This window comes from Blennius ocellaris (genome assembly GCF_963422515.1).
Source record: "Blennius ocellaris genome assembly, chromosome: 4".
Lineage (NCBI taxonomy): Eukaryota > Metazoa > Chordata > Actinopteri > Blenniiformes > Blenniidae > Blennius > Blennius ocellaris.
The window spans coordinates 599,036-614,378 of record NC_137653.1 but is presented as its reverse complement, the minus strand read 5'-3'; the positions used below and the strand labels follow the sequence as shown (position 1 = coordinate 614,378).

The window sequence follows — 15,343 nt, the reverse complement described above, 5'->3', positions numbered from 1 at the left end:
GAGCCGGGTCCCGGACTGCCGACTTGTCAGGCCCGTCAGTAGCGAGACGCCGTCGGCACAGTGAACGTGATGAAGAGTTTGGACGTAGAATCGTTGGCGTTGGTAACGAAGTATATTTTCTTTTCTTATACCTTCTCATATATGTTTTATTTCTTATTTTACTATCATGCTGCTCTTCTTTGTAGTTTGCAGGCCGGCTTCAAAGAGTCAAAGGTCAGGTCAAAGGTTAGATCGTATCATCTTTTGTTTGGACTTCTGGAAGTTAGGACACGTCCTCAGTGAGACCAGCTGCTCTGGCGTCAGTGAGGATTATTGTCGTGAACTAATTAGTTGCATGTGTTGCCATATAAGCGACGGAGTTTCCTTTGTGTGTCGGAGTTGCATATTGGAAGTCGCTTCTCTCACCCTTTCATGTCATCAGCTTTTGATCCTTTGATGTCATCCTATTGGATATGAAACACTTTTTAACCAAACGAAGAAGCATCGTTGAAGAATGTTTTATCTCCAGCTTCCCTCCTGACCTGAAGTTTCCTTCAGTGAGACCTGATCTACCGTCGTTTTCTACACGTCGAGCTTCAGACGCTCTGAGTCGTGACTGTTGGAGACGCTTGATGTGTCGGAGTCCAGTCTGTCCCTGATGGAAGCGTCTCCCTGGAGGGTTTTTCTGACATCCGACATGTAAACTGATCCACTCCTGACACATCAAAGGAACTCAGTCCTGCCACCGAGTGGATCACAGCGGAATTACTTCTACCAAAATCTTACAAAGTGCTAAAATTGCATTGGAGGATTGAGGAGTGTGGCTCCTCCAGCAGCAGAACAGTGAATGATGTAAAAAGGCGCCTTAAATCCACTTCCCTCAACTGGGTGAAACCATTAAAACTCCATAGTAAATTAAATCCTAAACCCTACTAAAACTATGTGCAACCCCCCCACTTGCTCCTCCTCTTGGTTCAGCCCGGAACCTTCCTCAACGTGTCCGTCCCAGGGGGAGTCTTTTACTGGGACACCAGCCTGAACACAAGACAAGGTAAGTGGAAACTCCTCACACACACATCTTCAAACATTCACAACACACATCAACAAGTAAAAGAATAAGATCATCTTAAATACACATATTGCACGTTGCTCCATTCATTGTCGTGTTTCTCCACAGGGGGCCGGACCAATCACAACAGACCATTCAATAAATAAGTTAAAACGACAATTGTGTGCAAATGTATTTATATTTGTGCAAATATCTTTATCTTAACCCTTCGGGTCCTGAAGCATTTTGTGCCGTTTTTCACTACAATTGATTTTTCCTTTATATCTCAGATATAAAATCCTTAAACCTTGTCTTTTTTGGTGTCATTTTGTTCAGGACAACCTCATAAATGCATTTCTGAAGTATTTTCATCACTTTGGCATACTGTATTAAAACAGTGGGTCTAAAAACACCATAAAATTACAAATTCGGGTGGTAAAAACAGATTTATTGACTATAAAAGTCACAGACATGGTGAACGAATCATTTTGTTTACTTGTAAAGTAAATCTAAACTATAATTAACTAAAATGTATCAAAACAGGACTGAACAAACAGTTGTATACAGATATTTACAGTGAAATAGAAGCACTGCCTCAGGCGTTTTGGTAAAACTATTTATCAAAGGTCACACATATTTTTCCTCATATCTCCGCTTTTATTTGTGCGATCAACGTCATTTAAAAACGAGGTTGTAGTTTTATATCTGCACCTTCGACACGGATTGAAACACTGGACCGGACGACGCCGTGCTGTGACGCTGCTGTCTTTTCAGACGGTCATGTGACGAGGACGGGCCGGTGCGTCCGCCGGCCCCAGAGGGTTAAACTGCCATGTGCTTCTGAAAGTGCTGATAAACCTTTTAAATTGCTGTGAGTTTATCAAAATAAAGGAAGGAGCTTCCTGTTCGCTACAGACCACAACGTATGTTGTTCTCAACAGGAACTCTGCCCAGAAGCAAGATAGAACTTCTTTTCTTTCTTTGTTTACTTACAAGTGTATCTGGAAAGGCACCGCATCAAAATACACTTTGACAAGCGTGGAGCTCGAGGAGTAAAGAGTGGAGGTGGAGCCGCCGCTCCGTCACGGGGTGAACGTCGGCCTCCGCCCACTCGTCGCTTCACGGTGGCAGAAAACTCGGCACCGGAACCGCCGGGCCCGAAGCTCCGCACATGAATATACACATTAAATACACACCCAGGAGCCGTAAAAACACACGACGACGATTCATCTGGTTTTATTGGGACGACACTGGGATGGATAAAACACTGAAATAACATTTATGAAGGAGGATAGAAGCACGATTATGGCTTAAATCCATCAAAAGCATCCTAAAGTGTTCTGCGATGGCCTCTGGGACGGAACACTGATACTGATGGAGCGTCTTTTTATTCCACGCTGGACGGGAGGAGATGCACTGCAGCGGTAGAATTAACTCAGGAGCAGCACAACTAACTGCCCCGACTCTGCATAATTGATCGGTGATAAATAAGTGATGACGGCGAGGTGAGGAGGAGACGGATGCCGGTGTCTCGGCTTCTCGGCTCGGACAAACACACTCTCATGTTAATGAGACATTGATTTCTGCATCGCTAAATAATGGAAATATTCATCAGCTGTCGGCATGAAAATACATGACGGCTGCAGGGGAGGAGGAAGTGACGGAGGTGAAGGAGAAGCTGGGTTTTCTCCAGGTCTCAAGGTCTCTCAAGGTCTCCCCAGGTCTCTCCAGGTCTCCCCAGGTCTTGGGCTCGGGGGAGGTGGAGAACACTGCGGGGAGGAAACGGTGTGTTGCTTCGTTGGTTTGGACGTTCTCACAGCGGAGAAAAGACCTGGACGTCTGTCACGCCACGTCAAAAAGCTTTGAAGTTGCTGCTTTTCCTCTGGGAAGAACTTTGTTGTCTTTGATCTTTGTGACACTTTTACGTGTTGATTGACTCTTACTTTGAAGGCTGCGTAGTTACATTGTTGTGATTTCTGACTTTACTGCAAAGTATCATGACGTTTTCATCCATCCATCCTTCATCCATCTATCCGTCCATCATCCATCCATCATCCATCCATCCATCCAGCATCCATCCATCCATCATCCATCCATCCATCCAGCATCCATCCATCCATCATCCATCATCCATCCATCATCCATCCATCATCCATCCATCCCAGAATTCATTGACTTGATGATTAAATTGAACAGTGGTTCAAGTGGATCAAGAGTTAAACATCTGACCTGTTCATAACATCTTACCGTCAGTTGTAGTTTCTAACAATGAGCTGTTTTTTTTTTTATTATTAAAAAAAAAAAAAGAAGAAGAAGCTTGCAGAGGAGGGAGGCGGACGTGGTCCAGGAACAGCATGTGGTCAACCCAGTGCTGTGGAAAGAAGTGAAATAAGTGAAAGAAGTGACCACCAGAACATCAGACCGGCCCACTGGGAAGTGTCTGGTCCTCCTGGTCCTCCTGGTCCTCCTGTCCTCCTGGTCCTCCAGGTCCTCCAGGTCCTCCTGTCCTCCTGGTCCTCCAGGTCCTCCAGGTCCTCCTGGTCCTCCCGGTCAGCCAGTCCAGGTCTGGTGGAGTTTCCTGGTTTCCTCCAATTATTTTAACTTTCTTGCAAAGTTCAACATCTGGTTGTGTTGAACAGAGACTCAACGTGGTTCCTCCGGCTCGGGTCTCAGGTCGGGTCTCAGGTCTGGTCTCAGGTCTGGCCTCAGGTCGGGTCTCAGGTCTGGTCTCAGGTCTGGTCTCAGGTCGGGTCTCAGGTCTGGTCTCAGGTCTGATGGGAAATAATTTACAATGAAGTTAAAGAGTCGATATCATGAAGATCAGATCAGAGAAAGAACTTCAGTAGGAAACATCTGAAATAAAATCCTGTCAAAGTAAAATGAGTGGGTTCAGATGGATCTCATGACAGGAGGGGGGCGTGGGGGGCGGGGTGGAGGAGGGGTGAGGGGGGGGGGGGGGGGGGGGGTCTTGCGGAGCAAGCAGGCGTTAGGACCCGGAGGGAGCCAGGCAACTTAAAACCCTCCAGGACTGTGAAGCCAACCACAGCGAGTCAAAGCTGGAGGGAAATGAGGACTTCCGGTCCCACAAATAAAGGCTTAATGACTCAAAGTGCATCAGGACAGAAGAGAAACGCCTCATTGACAACTGCAGCATAAATAATAGATCAGACCAAATTCTAACTGAATCATACTTTTGTTCCAGAAGGTTGACACAAATTAATCCAAAACACTTTTTTCACAGATGATTTGAGGAAAAAAATAAAATATAAGTAAAGGAAAAACAAACAATTCTCAGCATGAATCCAGTGAGACGTTTTCCTCTCCTGACCTGAAGCTCCGGGTTTCTGTTCTTCTGCGTTTTCTTGATCTTACCTTGAAACGTGTGACCGGAAGCGGCGCACGCGGTAACCCACCTGTCTTTACGCGCGTGTCTGGCGCCCGGTGCGGTGCGCACTGCTCCCCATTCCTCTCCAACTCTTCTCCAGTCTGTCAGAGACCGTCCGAGCGCGCGCACACACACACACACACGCACGCACACACGCTCCGCGCTCCCTCCTCACGCGCTCCCCGGTGCGCGCTTGACGCGCGGACTCGAACCCGAGCAGAGGAGACGGACGGCTCCGGTTCCCTCCGCTGCAAACTTCTTCTCCTGCGTCTTTCTTCAGTCTTTCTCCACCAATGCGAGGATTTCCATCGCAGTTGCGCGTGTTCGTGTCTCCGCCGCCCGGGACTACGGGATCCAGCTCCGGGACTACGGGATCCAGCTCCGGGACTACGGGATCCGGCTCCGGGACCGGACGGGAGTATGTGAGATAAACTGAGCAGGAGGAGAAAACACGAGAAGAGCCGCGATGGATAAACGGAGTTATTGTGGCGTTTTGCTGGCCGCTTTCCTTCACTTTGGACTTTTTGGATTTACTGACGGACAATTCTTCCCAGGTAACGAAGCATCGGGTCGAATTGACTTTTTTTTCTCTGCGTTTTGCTGATTTATTGTGCGTTTTGCTGATTTGTTTGCTGATTTATTGTGAACGCTTAACGGTCCCGCTGGACCGAAGCAGCACGTGTGTTTCTAAAGTGGCCGTCGCGTCTTTTTTATTGAGCTGCGTGACTTTCGGAATGTTGGAAACACGTTTGGAGTTGAGTTAAAATCACGTCCGCGTGGGGTTTATTGTGAGCAGAACCAGCAGAGTTGTCTCCGCCACAGACTTGTGGGCTTGATTGCTTGATGGTTTCAGCTGCTGCGGCTCCTGGACGCTTCGTTCCGTCGCGTCTGATTCTGCCGCTGGTGTGCGCTCCGGAGCTCCGCTCAAGTTTCTGACGCTTCGGGTTATTTCTATTCATTTGACTGTATTGAAATGTTCAGCAGTGGGTTTTTTTATTTTCGACTCGGCCGGTGTGTCATTGCAGGGTGTTTCTCCGGGGTGTTGGAGGAGAAAGCCGCGCTGCGCCGCGGAATGTTGGGAAAGAACCCTCGAGTTGTGCAGGAGGCTCGGGTCTCGACGTGTCACTGTTAACATGCAATCCCGTCCCTGTGCGCTCACACATTTATATTAAAGCGCCGGCAGCGCGTTGTATTTTCTCCCTAAAACTAGTGTTTGCATCCGAAGGTAAATTCAGTTAAATGCGACATGACAACCACACCCCGCATTCCGTAATGTGGAATTAAAGCTGAAATTGGGGCCGTTCGGACCCTGCGGGAGTGCGGCGGGGGTCCAGATGCACAGCTTGACGTCCCGGAGGTTCTCCCTCGGTCCGTGACGCGTCTCCGCTCCGCTGCCGGCGGCCCGCCGTCCTCGTGTGGCACTTGTTACGCACCGGAGGCGCTGGAAGAGTTTTCATCTGGCCGTGAAATGTCACGATTGTAACGATTCAGGACTTCTATCGTGAGGAAAATGTAGAATAAAGTGAGCGGCATCTAATGATCTATATTTATAGAATACAATCATCCAATCAAACTAAATTGTTACAAAGCGAAACGCGCTGATTGAATATTTAAAATGTTGGGTTTTTTTGTGTGCAAAATATCAACCAATAGTTTAACTGTAGCTGACTTTAACCTGCACTGTTGCCCCGCTGTTCTGCCACTTTATTCGGGATGTGCGTGTCGCTCCGTGTCGCTCCGTGTCGCTCCGCCGCGTCGGGCGCATCGCCGCCGCTTCAGCGGGACCGCAGCAGCGGCCTCCCGGCTCCGTGGCCGCCGCTCCGCCGGCACCTTCTGCTTGGTATTCATGACTTGTTGGACTGCAAAAAAAAAAAAAAAAAGAGGCTACTTTGAAGGGAGGACTGTCTCTCCCTCCCTCTGCGTCCTGCTCTCCCGGTGCGTAACGGAGCGGCGGAGCGTCACGACGAGAGAAACGCCACATTGTCGCTGCTGAAATGTTCTTTATGTCACAATTTAACCTAAACACACCGACGTGTCTCTGCGCTTTGCTGGTGTGAAGAACAGACGTGAAGGGAAAGACTCCAGACTCGTTTCTTCTCTCAGAAATTAACGTTCCAGGATCGTTTTGCTTCGTTCAGATGATGGAAAAGAACAAAACGCTGCTCGTTTCCTTTCACCTTCCATCACACACCCATGTTCCTTGTATTTTACCGAAGTTATATTTAAAATCTCTAAAGCATTTGCGTCCCTAATTAAATATATACCCACTTTTCTGAAACTTCACCACGAAATAATTGGAGGAAAAGCAGAAAAGAGAGTCGAGGGACGTGTTTTCCCGTGGTGTCGTTCTCTTGTGGGTCGTTAGGGGGCGGTATGGGCACATCCGATGTGTCCCTCCGTCAGTCTCTCTCACACACACACACACACACACACACACACACACACACACACACACACACACACACACACACACCAGAGACAATGGAGTGTTTCTAATAATCGTCCTTTTAATCGTTTGTGTCGAGCAGCAGGTTTTGTTTTAACTCTCGTTCAGCCTGACAGCCAGTGAAGGGTTAAATCACCTGTCAGTTACTCCTCAACACACACACACACGTTGTGACCACCCTCGTGTCCGTCCTGCAATTACTGTCAGTTAGTTTACTCTTGGATTAATTCATTTCCTTTCATATGTTGTTGCTTCTGCATGAAACCGTTGAAGATTTAATCCCCGCGGGAGGAAACTCACCTGTTTTATCCTCCATTCAAAAGCTTGTTTATCATCTTTGTATGGCTTTATTCTGTGGTGTGTGTGTGTGTGTGTGTGTGTGTGTGTGTGTGTGTGTGTGTGTGTGGGTCATATCTGGAGGTGATGTGCTTTCCAGGTGTGTGTGTTTCCTTACAGAAACCAATTTACAATTTATATTCCACTTAATCAGATTTCTTTGGCATCAAGGACAAAAAGGGGAGAAAAGCTGAGGAAAGTAGCTTTACTTTTTTTTTTTTTCCTCGACTCTTTGACACGTTTGTCGCGTTGGACGGACGTGGAAAAGTCGCTGGCTTTGATCAAATCATCCTGCAATTCTTCAATTATGGAGCCTTTTATATGATTAGTGTGTGAACATGTGACACACACACACACACACATAGACACACACACACACACACACGCGCACACACACAGGATGGGGAACTTGTAAAGGCGAAGATGAGGACTGAGGAAGGACGAGCGGAAAACGTGATGATGAGAAAAGAGAGGAGGAAGATGAACCACGAGTAACAAAATAGAATGGATTAACCCTCGAATGGCCAAGCAGCAGTATTTGTGTTCTTTTACGAAGGAAATATCAGAATGTAGTAAAAACACGTCATTGTTTGTGATATTCAACTCAGCAAACTTGTCGGTTTTTTGCATTTTGGTTTCAGAAAAGTTTCACGTTCACACGGCGACTTTATGGAAACGAAGTTAGCGTGTTGGATTGTTATTATGGTGACTGTCAAAATAAAAGTGCCAAGCCCAGGAGAGCACGGCCTGAGAGTCACGGTCTGACCGGCTCTACTGAGCATGTGCAGAACGACCAGGCACTGCGGCGACCTTTAACCCGGATTTAATTCCATTTAAACACTCTTTGATATGAAGACATTTTAATTATGGTGGATATCATATCAAATTTAGCGAAAAAGTGCAAGTTTATCATCATGCTGACTTAAAAAGGCGACATATACTTCAAATCGAGCGTGTTTGACCGTGTAATCTATAAAGTTCTCATGTCCTGCAGCTGTTCAGCTCTTCCTCCTCCTCTTGGTCCAGAAACCCTGGATTCATAGTTTCTAACTTTTTAAAACCTGGAACAAGTCAGGGAGGGAGGGAGAGAGAGGGAGAGAGAGAGAGAGAGGGAGAGAGAGAGAGAGACGGTCAGTACTGCTGGAGAACCTTTAGGAAGTGGATTTTACAGAATAAGAGCCCTTTAAGGGTCGAGTGAAGAAGCGAGGGAGGAAAGAATGAAGAGGTGAGAAATAGAGAATGGTAGTAATGGATGAAAGGCTGTGAAAAGCAGATGGACATTCAGAAGAGAGGAAGACGATGTGAGCGGAGAGAGAGAAGGTAATGGAGGTCAGTGGAGCTCCTGCAACGAGACAGAAGTGGAAATGAGAGTGCTGTCGAGGAGGAGGAGGAGGTGGTGGAGGTGGAAAAAGAGGTGGAGGAAGACGAAAAGGCTGTCATTTCCACCAAAAGCCTTGAAGGATGACAAGAGATGAGAAAAAGGAAGAAAGACGCTAAGTTGATTGTCTCACTGCTTGTGTGTGTGTGTGTGTGTGTGTGTGTGTGTGTGTGACGGAGGTGGAGAAATCGATGATGATGATGAAGAGTACGATTGTCTGTCCTACCCTGACATTGTAAAGCAGGTCGTTACCTGAAGTGTTGGATTGAATCTGACGTCCAGAAGCTTCAGTCCAGATGTTAGACGGTTGTTTGTTGGTCTTCTGGACCCTTTGTGACGTCTGGAGGAATAAAACCTGCAGGGCCGCAGCTTCCTTACTGAGTCTTTACAAACCGGGTTTTTTATTTTTTTCTTTCTTTTTGCTCCTGCAGCGTTTCTGAAAAGTTTCATTTTCCACCTGGAATCCATTTCCAGAAAGTTGTTTTGGTTTCCTCTGAGCTGCTGTGACGTTAACAGACACATGTGGCCTTTCATCCCTTTCATCCTTTCACCCTTTCATCCCTTTACCCTTTCATCCTTTCACCCAGCCATGTACTGAAAAAACCTCTGAACTGATTTCATCTGCATGCTGAGGAGGAATTCCCAGAAGTGAACGTGGTGTGAAGAAGCTTTACATTCGTCTGGACTTCAGAGAAACACTTTTCACTACGTGGTCACAACAAATCCATCAGCGGCACTTTGCCAATAAATAAATAAATAAAAGATACGCCTGGATGACGGCGACTCTCATTAGAAGAGGCTAAACCACTAATTACACTTAATTCCTTCATTACATGAACTGTAGGAGGCTGAACTTACGGCGGCCCATAAATGATGCAGCAGTCATAAAGGAGGCGGCAGCGCTTCCAGAGCACCTCCACCTTAAAAGGCCACGGTGGCGTCGGGGAGCGGGTGGAGCAGCGGGAGGCTGGAAGCGGCAATGAGGTGGAAAATGTTTCTGTTTTCATCCTTTAGAGGCGGTTAAGTTCCGCCTCGGGGCGAGACGCCGCAGACGCTCGTCTCCCTCGTCGCTTGGTGACTTCACCTTCTCAGACGGAATCGCTTCGACAAACCAGAGTTTCTGTGTCGCTTTAAAGTCCCAGTGAAATATAACACACTACTTTATTTAAAGTCCCAGTGAAATGTAAAACACTACTTTGCAGAAACCGATAGTTGTGGTTCTACTTGTAAGGTTCCTCCGACTCTGCCCCACCACTGTTGTCGCATAACAAAGTTATTTGAATTTTGAATCTCCAGCCGAGGAAGTCGGGGGAATCCTTCTTCTTCGTGGGCCATTGTGGGCGGAGCCTATGTGTGACGTCACGAGTTGTGCAGATCTCGATCTGTTGTGTTTATATCGGCTTGTTTCCTCTTAAATATCAAGTTTTTACAGTGTTTTGAAGTTACAGTCGGCGTTTTATGAGCCTTGATGAAAGATTGAGCCTGGAAGAGACCAGAGAGGAGGAAAGGAGCACGGGCGGCTAGCGGCTAGTTGGAGCCGCTAGCAGCTGGCTAGTAGACGATCCAGTAACACCTGGACTCGTCTTCAGTGATTCCAGTCTTTTAGCTCTTGGACGTGTTGGATCCAGGAAGCCGGTCGTTCTGCCAAAAGTCAGGAGCCTCAAAGCCTCAAAGGTGAAAAGTGGCGGCTGCTGAGGCGAGGAGACGAGGACGAATGGAGGACGAAGCGTCTTCTGCTTCCTCAAACATGTTCCAGACGGGGTCACCGATGGCAGAACCACCTTCTGTGTCTTCTTCATCAATCACTGGGTTTGAAATGACCATGATGATGAAATCTGGTTCAATTCAGCCTCTTCGTGGTCAAAACTCTGATCCTCCATAATGTAAACACAACTTGGGCGTGTGCACAACTCGTGATGTCACTCTGTTATTGTCAGAAGCTCCGCCCAGCAGAGGAAATAGCGCCGTTTATCGGCTATTTTCTCACAGATTGTCGTGTTTTAACATTTTTCCCTTCAGCCAGTTAGCAGGAAAACGTTCTAGAAGAGACACCAGAGGGTTCTGGAGGTGGAACCTTCATTTCACTGGGACTTTAAGGCTCTCGGAAGTTGCAGAAGATCTCGGCTGTTTCTCGAAAGTCGCCTTGAAAACGTCGGCGAGTGTTAAATTTAGCAGGTCGGAGCCGCTTGTTCAGGTGTCCCAGGTCGTGGTAACGATGGAACGCCTGGCAGGGAGGTAATGGGTTGCAGCTCGCAGGCTTTAATGAGCCTCCGCTAATTACAGATGTTCCCTCTGCTGCACCAGTTTACACCCCGCGGCTCGTCGCACGTCGTCGGGGCGACGTCTGAACCGATTGGCTTCGTGGCGACACAGGGAATCATGTCATCAGCTTTGAATAGTTTTATTAAAGTGATGTTGAAACACAAGCGGGGCTCTGCAGCAATGCGGCGTGTCGTCATGAACCAGGACAAGTCGGATCTCAACAGTATCTTCCTTTTCTCTGGCGAGAGGCTGGAACTTGGTCTTGAGATGTTTAGTTGTTGAAGGATCCAGTGTGAAGCTAGCGTCTGTGTTTCCTCTCCTCCAGAGTTGGTAATGAATTCTGAGTTCTGTAGATCTTTATTTTTAGGTTTCGTTGCTCGAGAAGTGAAAGTAGAGTCTCGTGAACCAGTGAACCAGTGTCACGTTATTGGATCTGCAGCAGCTTTAATACACTGAAAGATTCGGGTTTCCCACCGAGTCAGACCAGCAACCAACCAACTAACACGGGAAGTGACTGACCAACCACCCAACCAACAGACCAGCTGACCACTGGGCCAACCTATTGATCAACCGACCAGCAAATCAACCAACCAACAATTGCCCAGCCGCCCGGCTGACCAACTGTCCAAAACAAACCAACTGGCGATCAACCTGACCCACCAGCCAACCAACTGACCCACCGACCGACCCACCAACCAACCGACCAACCAACCGACCCACCAACCGACCAACCAACCGACCCACCAACCAACCAACCGACCCACCGACCGACCCACCAACCGACCAACCAACCGACCCACCAACCGACCCACCAACCGACCCACCAACCGACCAACCAACCGACCCACCAACCGACCCACCAACCAACCGACCGACCGACCGACCAACCGACCGACCAACCAACCAACCAACCGACCGACCAACCAACCAACCGACCGACCAACCAACCAACCGACCGACCAACCAACCAACCAACCGACCGACCAACCGACCGACCAACCAACCAACCAACCGACCGACCAACCGACCGACCCACCGACCGACCCACCGACCGACCAACCGACCGACCCACCAACCGACCCACCGACCGACCAACCGACCGACCCACCAACCAACCAACCAACCGACCCACCGTCGTTTGACAAATTTAAACCATCATCACAGGCTTCTTTAATTTTTTTCTCCTGTTTCGAAAAACATTTTCAATATTCATCCATTAATCTTGGAGGGTTTCTGTTCCGTCAGGTTTCGGTCAGTCTGTCGACACCGACAGGCGTCTGCTCTGATTTCTGAAGAGGAATAAAAATAATGTTTTTGGCCAATTTGAGCCAGTCTGTCGGGTTTTGCGGCTTCATGAAAAGTTTCCTGCGAAGCGAGTGTCGGCGGAAAGACGTGAACGTGTGTGAAGGTCTGAAACCGAGAGCAGACGGGCGGAGGAGTGAACGTAGGGAAGCAAGGCGCCGCGAAGCAAGGCGGCGTGACGTGGCAGCCGAGACGAGAAAACACGTTTTCAAAACAAAACCTGGAGACGAATCAAGTGGTGATTGAGCTGATTGGGATGTCGGAGGTGTAAAACAAACGCGCCGCCGCACATTAGAAACTTCCTTTCCTCTAATTAAACTAACTGCTGATTAATGCAAGAGGTCCTGACGAATCTTAACAAGGGTTTGTAGTAATTAATCCATATTTAATGGGAGACGTTAGGCAAGAGAGACGGAGACGCTGCTTAGTCGGCTGAATCAACAAGCTGGGGGGGGGGGGGAGGGGGGGGTAAGAGGAAATGAGACAAATAAGTGTGGGAAGCCAAAGAAAGAAAGGTAATAAAGGCAGTTATGGAGTTTAGCTGGAGAGAGGGAGAGCGGGAGAGAGAGAGAGAGAGAGAGAGGAGGAAGAAAATATATTAGATGATATCCGAGCGTCCCTCACTTTATTCTCCCACCGACTAAATTTAATTTATGGCAGCCTGTGTGGGAGGTTTTACCCAGAAGATGGATACACAGATGTAGTCAGAGCCACTTTCAACCTCTCTGTAAAAAAAAAAAAAAAAACACTGTATGAAAATCACAATGCGCATGCAGGAGTTGCATAACGGACGGGCCGGCGTGAAGCGACTGCTGTTTAATATAGCTGCAGACGCTCCTGGCCTGATGCCAGCTGGGATCCTGCTTCCTGCTTCCTGCCGGCAGCAGAGCTGAGCAGAAGGTGAACGATGGGATGTGATTGGTTTATTCCAATGAACATAAACCGGCGTCTATATGGACGTCGTCAAACTGAGCTTGTCGGCAAAACGCGTTCAGAAGAATGGAAATTGAGGTACTTTCCGGAAGTGTTGCCCGAGAACGGCTGTGCCGGTTGTTTATTTCTCTGACTGAGTGTTCAGCTGCAGGAGGTTCACCTGGGAGGGGGCGGAGCCGAGGGGTTTCACCCTTTCATCTGGCTGGATTAGCGTTCATGTCGACTTCAAAGAGATCAAAGCTCCTGCAGTTCCAGCAGCTGCTGTTAGGGGGCGCTGTGGTCTGGAACACTGACCAGAGAGGAAGTGAAGAAGAAACACGGCTCATTGATTGGTCTGGAGAGGAAGAGGAAGTCCCGCCTCTTTAGCCCGTGGTGGCTAGGCTAGTTAGCTCGTGGCAGCTACAAACAACCGCGATACGCATAAGACCAGATATCAATGAATCTTCTTCTCTACTTCCTCCTCTCAACTTCCTCTCTACTCCCTCTTCTCTACTTCTTCTTTACTTCTTCTCTACTTCTCTTCTTCTTCTCTACCTCTTCTTCTCTACTTCTCTTCTTCTTCTCTATCTCTTCTCTACTCCACATCTGCTTGCAAGATATTTTCCAGCTTTTTCTGCGTCTGCTTTTTCTGATTCATGCGCTTCTCTCTCTCTAACTACCCAGAATGCATTGTGCTCCGTCATGTCCTCTCGCCCGCTAGAAAGACCGTTAGCAAGCAAACTCAGAATGAATCAGTGTTTCTACCTGGACGTCGGTGTCTGTGAAACATGTTTTCTCTAAATGCCTGTTTAACATTGAGAAAAATAAACCCTTTTGTTTTTCTCTCCATCTTAATTGTAGCGAGCGTTAGCATGACGGCGTTAGCATTTAGCTCACGCCAGCATCATGGCCCGAGGTAATTTGTTCCCGTGTGCTGATGTTTGTCTGCAGTTTGAATTTAATTCAACATTCATGAGCTGAATAAAGGAAATGAAGGAATGAAAGAGAGATTTGAGGAGACGAGGACGGAGACGAGACGCAGGACAAACAGGACTGAAGATGGACAGACTCTCTGTGGGAAAACTGGCAGAAGAAAGAATTGTGAGAGAGGAGAAGTAATTATAAAGGAATATAAAGTTGGTAAAGAAGGTGGAATTAAGATTGATAGAGGTTTGGATGGAGAGAAGGATGGAGGGAGCGAGAAGACGGAAAAGAGCAAACATCATAATATTTGCCTGGCAGTTGGATTTCGCCTTTCATTATTTACACTTGATGACACACACACACACACACACACACTAATGTACACACTCGTATGAAATACCGCCAAGTGTGTACGACTGTAATCCAGCATCTGCTCGTCTCTTTTTTCTCTTCATCTCTCGCTTCCTCTTCATTCATCCTTCTTCATTTAATTTCTCTTCAGGCATCAGACACTTTTCTTTCCCGCCCATAAACATAAACATAAACATCCCTCGTTCGCCTCGTTTACCCTCCACCTGCCTGTCGGCCCGTCCTCTGACCACTCCATCACCCTGCAGTCGTCTGTGTGTGTGTGTGTGTGTGTGTGTGTGTGTGTGTGTGTGTGTGTGTGTGTGTGTGTGTGTGTGTGTGTGTGTGTGTGTGTGTGTGTGTGTGTGTGTGTGTGTGTGTGTGTGTGTGTGTGTGTGTGTGTGTGTGTGTACATGCTGATTAACAGATAATTGCCTCTTTCATTGGAAACAGGAAGTGCAGCTTGGTGAAATGATACAAATGAGGGGGGGCAGGTGGGGGGCAGGTAGACGACAGGTAGAGGGCAGGTAGGGGGGCAGGTAGGAAATGGGTAGGGGGCAGGTAGAGGGCAGGTGGGGGGCAGGTAGGAAACAGGTAGGGGGCAGGTAGGGGGCCGGTAAGGGGCAGGTAGAGGACAGGTGGGGGGCAGGTAGGAAACAGGTAGGGGGCAGGTAAGGGGCAGGTAGAGGGCAGGTAGGAAACAGGTAGAGGGCCAGTAAGGGGCAGGTAGAGGATAAGTAGAGGGCAGGTAGGGGGCAGGTAGGGGGCTGGTAAGGGGCAGGTTAGAGGACAGGTAGGGGGGCAGGTAGGGGGCAGGTAGGGGGCAGGTAAGGGGCAGGTAGGGGGCAGGTAGGGGGCAGGTAGAGGGGAGGTAGGGGGCCGGTAAGGGGCAGGTAGAGGACAGGTGGGGGGCAGGTAGGAAACAGGTAGGGGGCAGGTAAGGGGCAGGTAGAGGGCAGGTAGGAAACAGGTAGAGGGCCAGTAAGGGGCATGTAAAGGACAGGTGGGGGGCAGGTAGAGGAT

At 48.3% G+C, this 15,343-nt stretch overlaps 1 protein-coding gene across 1 annotated transcript in view; it reads left to right on the top strand.

Moving 5' to 3' along the window:
• Window positions 1–4,878: 4,878 nt before the first annotated feature.
• Window positions 4,879–15,343, top strand: part of ptprt (protein tyrosine phosphatase receptor type T) — a gene marked incomplete at both ends in the record, with an annotated part of 294,857 nt that continues 284,392 nt past the window's right edge. The window contains 1 exon segment of the mRNA XM_080495323.1: window positions 4,879–4,966. Coding sequence (XP_080351449.1) covers window positions 4,879–4,966 — 88 coding nt within the window.